Source organism: Magnolia sinica, chromosome 8 (assembly GCF_029962835.1).
Source record: "Magnolia sinica isolate HGM2019 chromosome 8, MsV1, whole genome shotgun sequence".
NCBI lineage: Eukaryota > Viridiplantae > Streptophyta > Magnoliopsida > Magnoliales > Magnoliaceae > Magnolia > Magnolia sinica.
Window position 1 is genome coordinate 29,961,647 of NC_080580.1, and position 15,428 is coordinate 29,977,074.

The 15,428-nt window shown below is 36.5% G+C and overlaps 2 protein-coding genes and 1 pseudogene across 2 annotated transcripts; all 3 read right to left on the minus strand.

Moving 5' to 3' along the window:
* Positions 1 to 15,428, minus strand: part of LOC131254199 (cytokinin riboside 5'-monophosphate phosphoribohydrolase LOG1-like) — a 47,013-nt pseudogene that overhangs the window by 11,853 nt on the left and 19,732 nt on the right.
* Positions 4,891 to 6,146, minus strand: LOC131253177 (isoamylase 3, chloroplastic-like). Its single transcript, XM_058254059.1, has 3 exons — positions 6,083 to 6,146; positions 5,863 to 5,949; positions 4,891 to 5,522 (listed from the first exon to the last, which is right to left on the minus strand). Exons 1-3 carry the CDS (start codon positions 6,113 to 6,115, stop codon positions 5,319 to 5,321), a joined length of 324 nt encoding a protein of 107 aa, XP_058110042.1. The 5' UTR covers positions 6,116 to 6,146; the 3' UTR covers positions 4,891 to 5,318.
* Positions 6,621 to 7,965, minus strand: LOC131253176 (isoamylase 3, chloroplastic-like). The gene is made up of 3 exons (XM_058254058.1): positions 7,684 to 7,965; positions 7,484 to 7,588; positions 6,621 to 6,866 (listed from the first exon to the last, which is right to left on the minus strand). Exons 1-3 carry the CDS (start codon positions 7,765 to 7,767, stop codon positions 6,708 to 6,710), a joined length of 348 nt encoding a protein of 115 aa, XP_058110041.1. The 5' UTR covers positions 7,768 to 7,965; the 3' UTR covers positions 6,621 to 6,707.

Sequence of the window (15,428 nt, forward strand, 5' to 3'; positions counted from 1 at the left end):
TCAGAAACTAAACTACTTCTAGTAGAATCCCATGCTTCTTTACACTGCGACCTAAAAACAAAACATCCCATTTAGTATCATTTTAAGAAGGTTTCTAATACATGGAAGAAAATACTAATGATCTGGATGGCCAACCATGATTTCTTCATACAATGTCATTCAAATGTATACAAATTATAGATTGTTTCAGTTACCAAAAAGAAAAAAATAAAATTTTTTTTTGCAAATTTTCATTTATTAAATTTCTATTGTCATGGAAGATTTCTCCAATTGGATACTACGGATACCTTTTGTTAAATTACTCGGACAACAAAGAAAAAGAAAACAGTGAAATCATGTACCAATTTCTACTGTCATGAAAGATTTCTCCAATTGGATACTAAGGATATCTTCATTTGCTAATTTCATATCAATTCGAATGATCTACAAACATCAAGAAGCAGATATGGGATGATCTATTTCCAGCTCCCACAATGGTTACTTAAAAATCTTTAAATAATCTGAAATTCAAACCCAAGGAAAACAATTAAAGAAAAAAAGAAACCTACATTCTCCAAAGAATGAAACAAGCATGTCCTGTCCTGCCTCTCTTGAGCTGGTCTTCGCTCCCACTCTGCATTATTAGCCATCTCAGCTTCTATCCCTTTAAAAGAAGACTTCAGTCACTGAACACAAATCAAATTTCTGCTTTCATTTGTTCTACATCCACTTCTTCATTTTCTTTTTTTCTTTTCTTTTTTCAGTTGAAAGATAATGAAAACATTAGTGTGAAAGAAACAAAACCAAATTCCAGTGAGAAGGCTCTATATAATGCCTGATCGACAATGGTAGAGATGTCGCCCACCTTTCTATAATACAAGCTATTGATCTGGTGGGACTTTCATCATTGGTTATTCTACTTGGGAGTAGATTTAAACATGTGCTCAGAGCAGCACCTGAGCATGAACCAGCCAACCATAATTTGATTCAGTTACACAAACAGAAGTTTTGATACCCTGGCAGAAATGATGGTAGATAGGTTGGCACTATGAAATGGCATCAAATTAATTCAAACTGTCCAGATTGTGATAGATGGATAAACTGAGAATTATGCAGATGGCCATTTAATGGCCTGTTAAAGCAAATGTTATCCAGTGATCTGACTACTTCAAACTGGTTGGATGGCAAAACCTATTATCTATTAAAAGAGCATCCACCAATTTCCCTTCATCGATTAATCCGTTAAAAGAGAATCAAGCTACAATAGTAGATAAGGTGTTCCCAAGTCACTTCAGCTAGCAGTAAAATGGACTAGAACAGTGCCTGCCAGACAAAGTTCTATTGCCAAAATCAAAACAAAAAGGAGAAAATCTGTCATGTCTACATAATCCAAACTGCAGGCCACAGCTGTAACACATAGGTTGTACTTGATTGGTCCACAGCTGCACATGTGAAACTTAAAAAACAAAAAACACGTGGGTCCCAATCTAGGCCGGTCCATTAATCATGTGGGTAACCTCTATAAATTTAATCTAGGCCATCAGTTATTTTCTTTCCAACTGGCTTTTCAAAAAAAAAAAAAAAAAAAAACCGACTCTCCAACTGACCATCTTTTCATTGTGAGTTTCACCCACTTAATGGTTGAAAAGGCATGATTTATGAGATGTGACATGTTCATGACCCACTTCACCAATGCCCCAGACCTCATATGGGTGTTCCTCATTGGCATGCATGATGCAAGTACCTCTTCAATCCTCCTTCAGGTATAGGTAACCAAAGACCCTAGCAGTGAAGGCTAAGGCTAATTGCACTTGAGTGACGTGATCCAAGATGATAATTAGCAGGCCCCACCTACCAAATGTCTTTATGTTAAAGGTTAGGCTAAGAGAGTCAAGAGTGGGCTGCATGTAAATGTGTAAATGTGCATCAAACAGATGGATTGCCTCTCAAGTGGGAACACATAGAGATACCCTGCCTCAAATTGATCAAGCTGGTCTAATAGTTAGGTGGGCTACACCTATTTTAAATACAAGACCATCTAATCAGTTTTTCTTCTTGGTTGCCCATTCCACTATTTTCCTGCACCAGTTATTTCACAAACATTCTCAATTTCAAATGAGGTGCTTGAAAACCAGTTTAGAATCATGAAAAACATGGAGAAGGTCCTTCAATTTCAAGATTTTCTAACCAAAAGAGAAGAAATCCACATGAGAGAAAGAATCAAAGAGGAGAAACTACCTACCCTTTGAGTCTGCTGGTATCTCATTGGCCATGAAGGGAAGATTTCCAGAGTAGGATGCCTGATGCTGAAAAAAACTGCTGCAATACATGAAAAAAAAAAAATAATAATAATAATAAATAAAAACAAAAAAGGAAAGCGAAACTACCAAATCAATCTAGGAAGAGAAAAGAAAAGGACCCAGGTTTTCAAATTGAAACAAGTTGCTGGTTTCCCTTTTTATCTTCTATGTAGAAAAAGAAGAAAATAAAAAGAACATATGAAGATTTCATCAATATTCTGGTTAAAGAGTCAGCAATAGTTGTAAAGAGAAAGGGAGACAGGGTCCCCTTTGCCAATCCCCTTGCCAAAGAGGTTTGGGCGAATGGTCTTCACCATAGGTTTGCTCCCTATAGGTGAGGGTTTGATTCCCCTCCTTGGTTTTACCCGATACACGTGGTTGTGGGTGATTGTGTGTATCCGCATGGATTAGTCTCACTTCAAAAAGAGGTGGGGACACCCTGTCTTAAAAAAATAATAATTATAATAGAGAAACATGACAATGAAATACACGTTGTAATCCATTTTTGCGATCTTTCACCAAAACGCATCCTCCAAAGCAAGTGATCAAGGAGATTCCAATGGACACAATCACATGCCTTCTCTGTATGTATCTACCTTCCAGAGAAATCTTTTGAACCCATCTAATAGAGTAGTGAGTATCTCATTGGAATCAAATTGATACTAGTTTTCAAGGGTACCTATTCCCGCACTGAGTTCTAATGCAACAATGTTGTTGAAATCAGATGAATCAGGGAGAAACCATCATTAAGTTACCTGTACTCCAACATTAGGAATGAATGATGTGATCTTATGTTGGATACTCACTCCACAATGATCGGTGGGGTTATCAGCAGACTCCATATTGGATATATCATCTCTTCTTCTATGCTCCTCTTCTCCTCTCTTCGGTTTCTGCTAGAAGAGGGTCGCGGATGCCCTAGATTGATTGAGGGACATAATCCAAGCCTTCCTTCCTCCTTTCCTGCAGAAAGACCCAGAAAACGAACAGATACATCAATTAAACCATCTAAAACAATAAAGAAACAAACATATAGAAACCCTAGAAATCAGTGTCTTAGGGTAAAAGAGAAGGAATTCGAAAATTGAGAGACGGGATAGGGAGAGAATGCGTATGGGATTTCATTCAGAGGTGAGGGTTTCTGTGATCCTTATGTGAAAAGTGCTGAGGATGGATAGTGAGAGAAAGATCGGGGTTTTGAAGAGTGCGAAAGGGCTGGAAAATAGCGGCGAGAGTCATGAAGAGAGACAATCGACTCGGGGGATCCAAAACCGACCTAGGTTGTTGCCGCCATTAATGGCTGCCTCACCTTCTTCCTAAGAGGACGACATTCACTAGCTTCGCTGGGGCATTGAAGAGAGAGATGTTCAGTTTTCCTAGGGAGGAAGGAAGATGAGAGAATGGTTTTGAGAGATGAGGGTTTGGGAGCGTCCGTTCGACTTGGAAAATGACATCCAGCAAGTTCTTTATATATATAATACACGCTGCCAGGCATAAAAATATCCGAAACGGTTTTAAACCGTATTAGGACCAAAGATACACTCGTTCCTAAATTAAGAGTGTGGTGCAGTGCAAGCTGGCAAAATGGATGGACGGTACAACTAAAACACACACGTCACTAGCCACTGATACTGAACTACCAAATCCGAATCCATAGATGATAACATTAATTTAAATAAAACGAAGGGCAAAATGGTCCAAAAAACTAGCTGTTAGTATAGATAAGGTAGATGTGAATTACCTATGCGCAATTTCCCAAGATATGCCACCTGCATCTTAAAAAACTCACATGTGCCACATAGGTTAGTTTTGATCTATGAGTATATATAGGATGTCTACACATGCAGACATGACTAATATGTACAATAGCACATATGCTTCTTCATACAAATGAAAAATGGAAAAAATAATAATAATAATAATACTAATTGACTATACAAATCAACACTCTTATATGCTATATTTTTAGCTCCTGCAATGAAGAATTTTCAGTAGAATATGGGTGTTGTTAAGGAAAAGACTATACTGGTGTGGTAACAGACTCATCTTTGGCAAAGAAATACATTCAACAACCTGTTTTATGCAATTAAGTGGCAATGTTGTTCAAGAGCCAAAACCCGTTGATAAAAGCATTACAAGGATACAGGATGTTGCAAGCAATCATGCTTTAAGTATGCAGCAGAGCAGATAACCTTCCATTATTGTGGTCCTGTTGGAATCTGACTCGAAACTTATCCTTCTACATAAACCAACAGTAAGTAGGAAGGAAACCCCAAGAATAATAATCTTTGGCCTAGGATTTTCTACTGTATGCTCCGTTTTTCAAAACTGATAACCCAAAAAAGTATGTAGAACAATACCTCTTTTAGAGGGATACAGATCCTTTCTAATCTCCAGAGGAGACAGTGAATAGCCGAAAATCTTTTAGTCAAAAGCCTTGCAAAATGCTTAGGATACCACAATACTCATCTCCTCCTCAGAACAATTGTACTGTAGCTTCATAATTTGTCAATAAAACAAAAACCAATAAGGTACAATTCAACAGCAACTATGATTGTATAAAAGATAAATGTTAGAGAAGTGGCAAAATCTCAGAAGGTAGAGGCTGTCTTTGTGAGGTCACCCAGAATTAGAGATTCAAAGTCAGGCACGGCTGCATAACCAATATTTTGGTTCAATAGGATCTTACCCCAAGCTTTTCAAGGCTGTTGAAAAACCTCAAGCCCTGGCTGAAATGTACATCAAATGGACTATTGATTTGGGCATTGAGATGCCTCACTATGTTTCTGAAATACCAGGGATATTTGCTCTAAGATGGGGCATCATTTTGCAGATCAGCGTTTAATGATACAAGAAAGTGTTATAAAGATGCCCTTTGCCCTTTATTGGCTAGTGAGTAGTAACAAGGGGTCCACCAACATGATATCAGCTACTTTTCCACTAACAGGTGGACCTTCTTGTAAATAGCCAATCATGTGGTGCATTCACAGCTACCTATTTTGGTGCTTCCCTACATTTCTCAAAGATATACATCATGGATTAGCATGTTGTCCCTACTGGGAACTCCAAATAAAATTCACAAATGAAGCTTAATAGTACATTAACAGAGTTGGCTTTAAAAGATGTCATAAGAAAGAACTTTGATGGAAAAGGCTGGACAAATTGAAGGGAATGATTGGAAGTACCACATCCAGAGAAATTAAGCAATTGAGAATTGTTGTCAACATCGAGCATGTAATAAACCTGTAAATAGATTAGTATGAAAGGGATCACGATCAGCAACAAGACAATTATGCAGTAGTTAAATATTTAAGCAAATGGAATATGCACATATGTTTAGTTGAATTCTGTGGCATTTAAGAGCTAAAGCATTTGCTAAGAAGAAAGAACATAAGCAAGCAGCCCAGTGCGAGATTTGGCTGGTCATGGCATTTTTAACTAAGATTGTCACTCATGTATAAAAATTGTCACTCATGTCTCAACAAAACAACCTTAACGACCTTTAGTCAATCTCAGTTGATGGTCCATAACAAGTTAGGTGACAAAGTAAAGCATTGAAATAAACAGGACACACAGAAATTACCTTATTGTCTATGCCACAAAAAGAAGTGGTATAAGGATGATTATCATCAGCTTCATTAGTATGGTTATAGGCCACATCCAAAATGACCTGTACTAACAGCATTACTTTATCATATAAGCTTGAGAAAAAAATAATCTTGAAGAAATATATTAAAGGAAGACTGTAAATTTAAATACATGTCAATCAGTTAGCATGGCTCAGAATGGAAGATCTACCATACCTCAATTCCAGCATTATGCAAGGCTTTCACCATTTGTTTAAACTCTAGGGAAGCAGCTATAGGTCCACCAGAACTAGCATAGCGGCTCATGGGAGCAAAGAAATTTATGGTAGAATAACCCCATGTATTGATCTTGGAGATTACAGTGTTCCAGAAAAATCAGAAACAGCAACAAATTTCTCAAATAAGCAAGAGGACCTTTAGATTGTTTTAAGGAAAAACTGGTAAAGAGAAGAACACATAAATTTTAGCACATCCTAGAACCAGCAAAAGCATAGAACAATCAACAGACTTCCTGTTTGGGTAGCAGGTGCAAATCTCATATCCCTCTCACAAGTCACAATACTCACATAGTTTATCGTGCCAAGAATTCATTTATGAAAAGTGTGATGATTGCTGGGTGGAATCCACCCTTTTGTTTGCTATCCAAACAGCACAAATTGACACATCAAAGGAAAACCCTTTTCCTTTTCTATTGGTTGGCATGTAATCCATGGTTTCTAAACATAGCCTTATAGTGATATTACATCAAGACAAATGAAAAGAGAAATTATAAAGAGAGAAACTGTTAAGAGACTGATACAAAAGAATAGCAGATAATCTCTACATCAGCAAACATTGACCTTTAGATAGAAATATAAACCTTCAAATGCATCAAGGTGAAGTAACAAGATTCTCTTACCATGTGATCTGAATTTGGATGTCTCTGAAATTCAAACTCATCAAACTCAAAAACTGGCAACAGTTCCACAGCATTGATGCCGAGCTCCAACAGATATGGGATCTAGGACATGAAAAAAATGTCAGACACATTTCATCAATAGATTAATGGCTTATTTAATGGTAATGGGCTAATGTAGTTTCACACCCTCGTATATCCACCTGGTCAGCATAAGTATGCCATGAATTCAGCTAAAAATTGGTACATGGAAATGGGTTCTATATTTACCCTAGTTCAACTGATGGATGCATTGAGGGAAAGAAGTGCACTCTCTTTCTCATTCAGCAACATGTACTCTTTGACAAAAAATGGACTAGGGAATGGCGACAAAAATTGATGAACCGCTACAAACTAGAGTTTTGTACAGTTGTGATTAATGAAACAAAATGTAATACCACATTTCAAAGCAAGCTTAATAATACACACATCTAGGTTGCAAATTCTATTACAACCCAAAAGTATAAAATGGTTGCCAGGGGAAGCGCAATGCAGCCACCAATACATGGTGTGCATAGAAACAGGCTTTTATTTCCCACGACCTCATATAATTAATAGATTATTTTTATTTCTTAGGTTAAGGTAATATGGGCTCAAACCTACGACCTCACTTTAAAAGCCAGCCCTGTCTGCCACTGAAGCATGGTCTCGAACCCCAAGATAGCTTAATAGAATTCACATACCTTGTCAATTACACCAAGATAGCTGCCACGAATGTCTGGATCAAGTCCACTTGATTCATCAACAGTAAAGGCACGGACATTCATTTTGTATATAACAAGATCCTTCTGTATAAACATCAAGAGAAAAGGCAAAGGACAGATCAAAGTAGTGTAAAAAATGATAACACCAAATGGATTTCTAAGTAGCTTCTCTGGTTTACCTCAGGTATATCTGGAAACTTGTAATCAGTACCCCAATCAAAAGGCAAGGCAGTAAAATCATAAGTTCCAAGAAACTTAGACATTTTTTTTTTATGGTGTCTCCAAAATATCTGCGACCCTCCACTAGCTTAGCATAAGGATCTTGAAGAATAATACTTCTGTCAAACATGTGCCTACTAGTTTTTCACAAAGGCAATTGCACGATGGGCTACCATGCCGAAAACATGCCATACAATCAATAGGAGTAGAGTCTGTTAACTGCTTGAAAGTCCTATTCACATTCTCCATGGATGATTCAGGTTTCCCTCAATCAAAAGTTCTGAGTTTTTCACTAATGTGCTAAGACTGCTCAAAGGGGGGGGGGGGGGGGTGGTTGGAAAGAAGAAAATTCAACAAAACCGGTATACTTATTTAAGGCAACATCAGGCCATGTGATTTTGAGCCAACAACCATACAATGGTGTGTGCTAACTAGTGAATGAGTTGGATTCATGAACGAATGGCATTTCTAAATTAGCATGCTTGTGAAATTTGGTGATTAGAATTTCTCCAAGCTATCTTCCTACAATGGGCCCACATACAAGTCTCCTATTCATATTCTCCATTTAACAGAAGAGAGTGAGTTTCCTGCAACCCTTGTAACAGGGTGATCTAAGCCGAAACGCACTGTGTCGCAGCTGTGATGTTGTGTGACATCCACTTCATCCATCGGTTTTGCCAGCTCAAGTTAGTGCATTAGCACAAAAATGAAACAGATCCAAAGCTCAAGTGGGCCACACCACAAGAACAGTGGGGATTTAACTCCCAGAAATTTTGGATTGCATTTAAACATCTAGGTCCAAATCACCTTACAAAAGGGCTGGATTGTCCTATTCAGAAATCACCTTATGGGATTGCATTTAAACATCTACGTCCAGTCATGACAGCATTGGATGATAAGCTACCATCCAACAAGTTGATATGTTCCCTAATTAGGGATTCAACATAGTAAATCCCTAATTAGGGTTTCAACATTGTAAATCCCTAATTAGGAATTCACCATTATAAAATCCTAATTAGGGCTTTATCATTGAATATACTCGATCTCAAGAGAGAGATTGAGCGCGATACTGACACACACACACACACACACACACACACACACACACAGAGAAAGTCAGGGGCAAGTAGAAGGAGAGATTCGGGGACTGGGAACGAAATGAGGGTGTAGGGTTATATATATATGTGTGTGTGTGTATGTATATATATATATATATATATATATATATATATATATATATATATATATATATATATATATATATATATATATATATATATATACAAACATTCGTCGGCGCCCTGTTTTACATAGCGCTGGTGAAAAATGCACCCAAAGTGCCGGGTAAACTCGTTTTTGTTGTAGTGTTTACTTACTTCTTTGCTCATGAGAGTCCTTGGTATGATCCTATAAAGAAAAGCCATCAAAGAAAAGGTTGAAAAACGATCATTAATACTTCCCTATATTGATGCTTAACCATGGAAATTACATGTTTTCTACCATGTCTTTGGAGGCCACTGATCAGATGGATAGGATCTTCCGATCAATGAATATTTTAAAAGATTTTCCATCAACAGCAGGAATAAGTAGATATGTGGTCCCAAATTGTCAGTCATCTTGCCCCATGCTATGGAGAGGGATTGAATGCTCACCTTTAAAATCTTCTTGGAGTCCCATAAGTTTTGGGTCAAGCTGGCATTTGTGTTTTCACATCAACCAGATCTATAAGAACTTATCAACAGGTTTGATGGCATATAAACATTAGAGTGTGGTGTGGCCCACTTGAGATTTGGATCTACTTTGAAAACTTGATGGACAGTGTTGATATACAACATATACATCAAAGTGGGCCCCACAGACAGGGCACACCCACTCGCGTGTTATTCTGTTTATGCAAGCTCCACCATATCATCTCACCAAAAACATGCATACATTTTACATGTGGCCCCACTCTCCACTCGCAACTTGGATTATAAAAATCATCGCCTCTCCAACATATTCATAATATGTTAGCATTGATATTATAAAAGCCTCTGTGTGTGTGTGTGTGTGTGTGTGTGTGTGTAAACCTACAAAAAAAAAAAAACTAACAAGCTTTTATTCTCTTCACAATTTGTTGAGAGAAACCAAGAAGACAAATAGTTTGATCCAGATCCAAAAGAAATAGTACCATGCCTGATCAAATGACACCTGATCATCACATCAATTAAGGATTAAAATAGTTTGTGTGATGACTTCCAATGTGTCCACATGTGCAAACATGGATAGAAGCCTGATGGTCAAACTTAATTTTAGAGTATTTAAGCAACCATGAAAGGTAAAGATAAATTGGTACATGGTGCACAGGATGAGATTTAGCTTATAGGAATGATTAGCTTTTGTCCCCTACGATGGAATTAAATTCTCCAAAAGATTCCCAACAAGGACATTTTGAGTCTAAATACATTGAGCATGATGAAAGGAAAAACAAATCTCAGCAAGATAAAAAGTGCTAATTCAAGGTAATTATGAACCATCAACTAAAAAATGATTTTTTAGAAATTGAAACAAGAACTGAAAAAATGACAAATTGACAAAGAAAGCAAGAAAAGAATTCACATTTAGATACAAATGGCAAAACATAATACCTTTGACAAAAACATTATAACATGGATTAATTGATGCCAGATTATGAAATTGCAATAGAATCGTTAGTACTGAAGTATGAAGTATGTCCAAATGTCCTAGAGGGGGGTGCATAGGACTTTTTCAAAACCTTTTTTCTATCAAACTATGCCTAACTTTAAAATAGAGGAAGTAAGGCAAAGTAATTCTATGGCTTCCAAGCCAATAGAGGGTCCAATTCACATAGGCTTATACAAGATTTGTATATAAAAACAAAGCCTACTGGATAGTGTATATTGTGTGTGCGATGTGATTTCTATCAACACTTAAACATTAACTAAATCATGCATTATTGTGATCATATGATAAACATAGGCATAACTAGATAAATGTACTCAAGGCAATCCCAAACACAATCATATATAGTGGTTCGGCTACTTGCTTACTCTACTCCCGGCGAACGCACTCTCTCCTACAGTGTACCGGATTTCACTATCCAATGGTTTTAAATTAGGTTAACCATGAACCTTCACAACCTACACAAGGTTAACTAGGAGACTTACACAAGGTTCCCCTAAGTGCCAACACAAGGCAACAAGTCCTACACAAGGACACAACTTGGGATCCTACACAAGGCATCCCATGCCTACGCAAGGAAATACGTCCTATACAAGTACACACGTCCTACACAAGGACACAACATATTCCCTCGTTGGAGGCCTACAACTAGGACTTGGCGAGTTTGACACTTAAACTCTGAATCCCAATCCTACAAAAGGAAAGGGCTTCAAACATGGCAGACTCTGAGTACTTACAAATATGTAGATTAGTCTCGCTCTTGCACAATGTGAAGATCTACAATGATGATGAAGAGTCTTCAGCTCCCTTTGAACCGCAACCTGCTGGTGATGTCGATGAATGCCTCGAGGTTGTGATGTTTAGGGTTTTGATCTTCTCTATTTAAATGGTATGATTTAAATTCATAGAGAAGGTTCCCATGAGCTATGCATTCAAGAGTTTCAATAATAGGTTATAACTATAATGAGGTTAGTTGGAAGCTCAATGAATGCTAGAGTTCATAATTCAATCCAAGCATAAAAGATGATGAGTTGAAGCTTGTGCAAAGGATTGAATGATGAACTCTAATGGGAAAGAGAGAGTGAGTAAGAGGGTATGTAGATCTTGGAATAACAGGCTCAAACTCTCTTGGATTCTAGTTCATTTTATTGAGAGGCAACCTAAGGTATTTATAGAAGAAGAATCACAATGGTAATAAAACAGGTAGAAATCTGTCATTGTCGATACTATCGAATAGTCTTCGATATTATCAAAATTTGAATTTCGATGATATCGAGTCTCATTCGATTGTATCGACTTTCTACACATATATGTTTGTTTTTGGGTAGAACAGATTCTGCTCGATTTTATCGAGTACCATTCGATGTTATTGACGTGCACTTCGATTGTATCGACAGGTAGTTCGATCCCATTGGATTTCTTCAGAAAATTACCTTTGGTTGCTGAAATGATTTTGTCCAGATATTCGATGATATCAATCATCATTCGATGCTATCAAATTTTAAAGTTCGATGACATCGAATGATATTCGATGTGATCGAAGATATGTATTTGCTTTGATGGCTTACTGGACAAAATGTTTCTAATATTCGATGTAATCGAGCATGATTCGATATACTCGAGAACTTACTCTCAATGTAATCGAGGATGACTCGATTATATCGATGAACACTTTTGAGAATGATTCTATGTAGAAGGAGTGCCTAAAGTCAATGTTATCGAATAGGGTTCAATTCTATCAAATTTTGAATTTCGATAAGATCGAGTTATATTCAATGTAATCAAAATTTCCTAGCAGATGGTTATGTTGTTGCTAGACAAAATGGGCCTATTATTCAATTCAATCGAACCATGTTCAATAGAATAAAAAGAAACCACGATTGCAAATTGATGCAATCGAGTTTGTCTGTGTTCAATCACTTAAACTTACCAAAGATGATTTTCAAGTATTGAAGGTAAGACTTAAGTTTTAATGGGAGTCATTTACCTTAGGGTTTTGGTTAGGTAAGTGAGGCTTCTTTTACCTGTTTGGAGCACTTGATCTTCTTTCTGGTTGAGGTCTTGATCTTGTAATCTTCATCTTGAGGCTCACTTGAAAACTAACTCAACATTCACATAATTTGACAAACCAGGGCACTTTCAGATTAAACCACAGATAAGTATCAGTGTAGGTGTGCAAATTGAAGTGATGTGGAGAGCTTGGGATTGAAACAACTAGACAACGAACTCCTTAGCAAATGGGTTCAGAAACTTGGGGAGAAATATGATGCCCTACAGGTTTTTCTCACTCTTTTCTCAATGTTGAAATAGAGTTTGTCCACCTACCATTGAGTCATGGAGCTGAGTATTCTTTGGTTCTGTGAGGACCTGAGGTAGGAAAAATACCTCAGTTGTATGCACTATCTAATCAGTGTTTATCTTTCATAGTGCATTACTTGTCAGTTTGTGCCGTGGTTAATTTTCTTTCCCGAAATGGTTTTTTCACATAAAAACAAAATAGATAAATTCAATTTTTAAGTGGCACCCAAACAGCCAAAACAGGCCCTTGATGCATGTTTTGCAACCACATGAAAATGATTTAAACTTATTTTTAAATGGCACCCAAATAGACCCTTGAATTTTACCTTATCACAAAGGAAAAAAGGAATGAAAATGAGAGAGTGAAACTTGCACTCCACAGTTGATGATGCAAACAAGTGAAGCAACAAACATATGGAGCATATGCAATAGAAGACAGGATGTAGATTTCGGTTGTCTAAACATGACCTCTTTTATATTCAAATAGACTATAACTGAAATTTTCGTAGTGTTCTTGATCAAAGCGTCAAATGAAGATTCATGAGTTACTCAGTAGCAGCGGGAAACCTTACACATTGATTCGTAAATTTTTTTTTTTTTTTTAAAAAAAAAAAACCCTTCAAGATAGATTGGCGTGACATAATCAAACATGTGTTCTGTTTCACAAGCCTACAAATACAGACATAATTTACAGTAATACATGACGACAAATCTGAATCCTTCTCGATGAACTCCAACTTATTACTTCGTACTAATATATAAGTACTTAAGAGTATGTTTGAGTTCATCAGGTGTAGCACTTGTTTGTTGAATAGCTTGTGGACAGCTCACTAGGACAGGGGAGAGACTCCCAAATAGAATTGGATTTCCATTCGTCGGACAGATCCGACAGCAGATTGAAGGAAAACCAACCATCTTCGAGCTTCCCCACTGGTTGTTCATGGGGCATGTGCTCGTTTTCATCTCCTCTTTGTTTTCCATGTTTCCATGTACCTCCTGCTGTAGATTGAGAGTGAAACTGTTACATTGCTGTTGTGAACTAAAGTCTTCTCCACTTAATTTGTTTTGGTAGTTTTCTTTGGGAGATGGCTGAAGAAATCCAATTCTTTCATACTATAGAACACATTAATTTAAAAAATTATTTCATCTTAGGAACGTTTTTCTTTTCTTTTATTTTATTTTTTCTTTGTTTCTTTTTTTGCATTATTAGTTGTTGACTTTTTACATAAAAATATTTATGCAAGAGAGGAATTTAAGTTTGCAATCTGATTTGAGAAGTTAGTCCATTCACTAAAGACTTTGAAGCATTAGCTTTCGAAAAAAATAAAATAAAATAAATCAGTTCTGTTAGAAAGATGGGTGATGATTTTTTAAGGAAGGCAAAGGCACTATGGCATATGTAAGAATGGAGATGAAGAATAAAAAATAGCCACAATTTTAAATCAAAGGTGGTCCTGCCATTTACGTGCCTTAGCTCAATAATCAGACTGGTACACTCATCGACGAGGCCATATTTGGACAGGGGCAATTTCAAGGTAAGGCTAAAATCTTGCATAGGTGCTCAAGTTTTAGGTGTAATTGTAGTTTTTTAGCCTGTTAGATGCACGCACCAAATGAAAGTGACATGGAATAGGCCATACACAACTGCATTTTTCAAGCAAGGCATTGGAAACATGATATAAGTCACACAAGATACAGATGGCTAAATATTAAATGTAAAACAGTTCGAACCCTTGTCATCTTTTGTTTTGTTTTGTTTTGTTTTTTTTGTTTTTTTGTTTTTTCGTTTTGAAAGAATGAAGTTTGGTGATGCTAGTTAAATAAAAGGCAATCCAATTTAAGAAGATCAAGCAACTTCGAATTGCTTTAGTAGCATAATGATGACTGTCAATGGAGATTTTGGTTTAAGAAGCAAAACCACTTGCAGGAAACCATCATTAACCAAAACACACTTTCCAAAATTCATTAATAAACAGGAAAAAATCAACAGAATACATAGGACAAGCCTTTGACAATTCAACCGTTGAATATAAATGAAATTAGTTTCATAAGCACACCAATGAGTTAAAAATAAATATCAGAAGTCAACTTCACAAAAAGTATCAACAAAATAGAAACAGTAAAAATGTTGCCAGTGTTTAAGAATTGGGCCTTTACCTTTTAGTGAATGACAAAAGACTGAGAATGGTAATTAGTTTCAAAAGCAAAACCGCGAGCTAAAAACTATCATTACGGAAGAATAAATCATAAAATGCATAGAAGGAAGAAACCCATCAATACAACATAGAGAATTGAGGATTAGCAATTCAACAAATGACAACAAACAGGAAAAAAGCTCCATCAAAAAATAAAAATAAAAAGAAATTAAGAAAACCCATGAGCGAAAAAACATCAAAATAAAAACCCCAAGCACAAATATATTACACAAGAGAAGGACGAAAAAAAAAAAAAAAAAAAACATTATAAAGTACATCAATATAATTAAAAAGAAAAAAAAAATCAAATTGCATAGAATTGGGGATTTATAACAGTCCAAAATATGACTAAGAACATGAAATTACCATTGAGAATAGACCATGAGCTAAAAAAAAACCAAGTACAAAATGCATTAATAGAGGAAAAACATGTTTCTTTTTGGAAATTTCAGGTGTGAATCCCTAACTTGTCTCTAGTTAAACACCTCTCTTCTGATCACTTGCCAACATGAATCTAGTATATGAGAAAC

Bases quoted from the DNA above. Each gene is read 5' to 3' on its own strand.
- LOC131253176 (XM_058254058.1), bottom strand. From the start codon at position 7,767: ATGTCTAAGTTTCTTGGAACTTATGATTTTACTGCCTTGCCTTTTGAT. The intron at 7,589-7,683 runs GTAAACCAGAGA...ATGTTTATACAG, and splicing joins AGTTTCCAGATATACCTGAG to AAGGATCTTGTTATATACAA. The intron at 6,867-7,483 runs GTATGTGAATTC...TTCATGTCCTAG, and splicing joins ATCTTGGTGTAATTGACAAG to ATCCCATATCTGTTGGAGCT.
- LOC131253177 (XM_058254059.1), bottom strand. From the start codon at position 6,115: ATGGTGAAAGCCTTGCATAATGCTGGAATTGAG. The intron at 5,950-6,082 runs GTATGGTAGATC...CTGTTAGTACAG, and splicing joins TGCATAATGCTGGAATTGAG to GTCATTTTGGATGTGGCCTA. The intron at 5,523-5,862 runs GTAATTTCTGTG...ATCTATTTACAG, and splicing joins TTTGTGGCATAGACAATAAG to GTTTATTACATGCTCGATGT.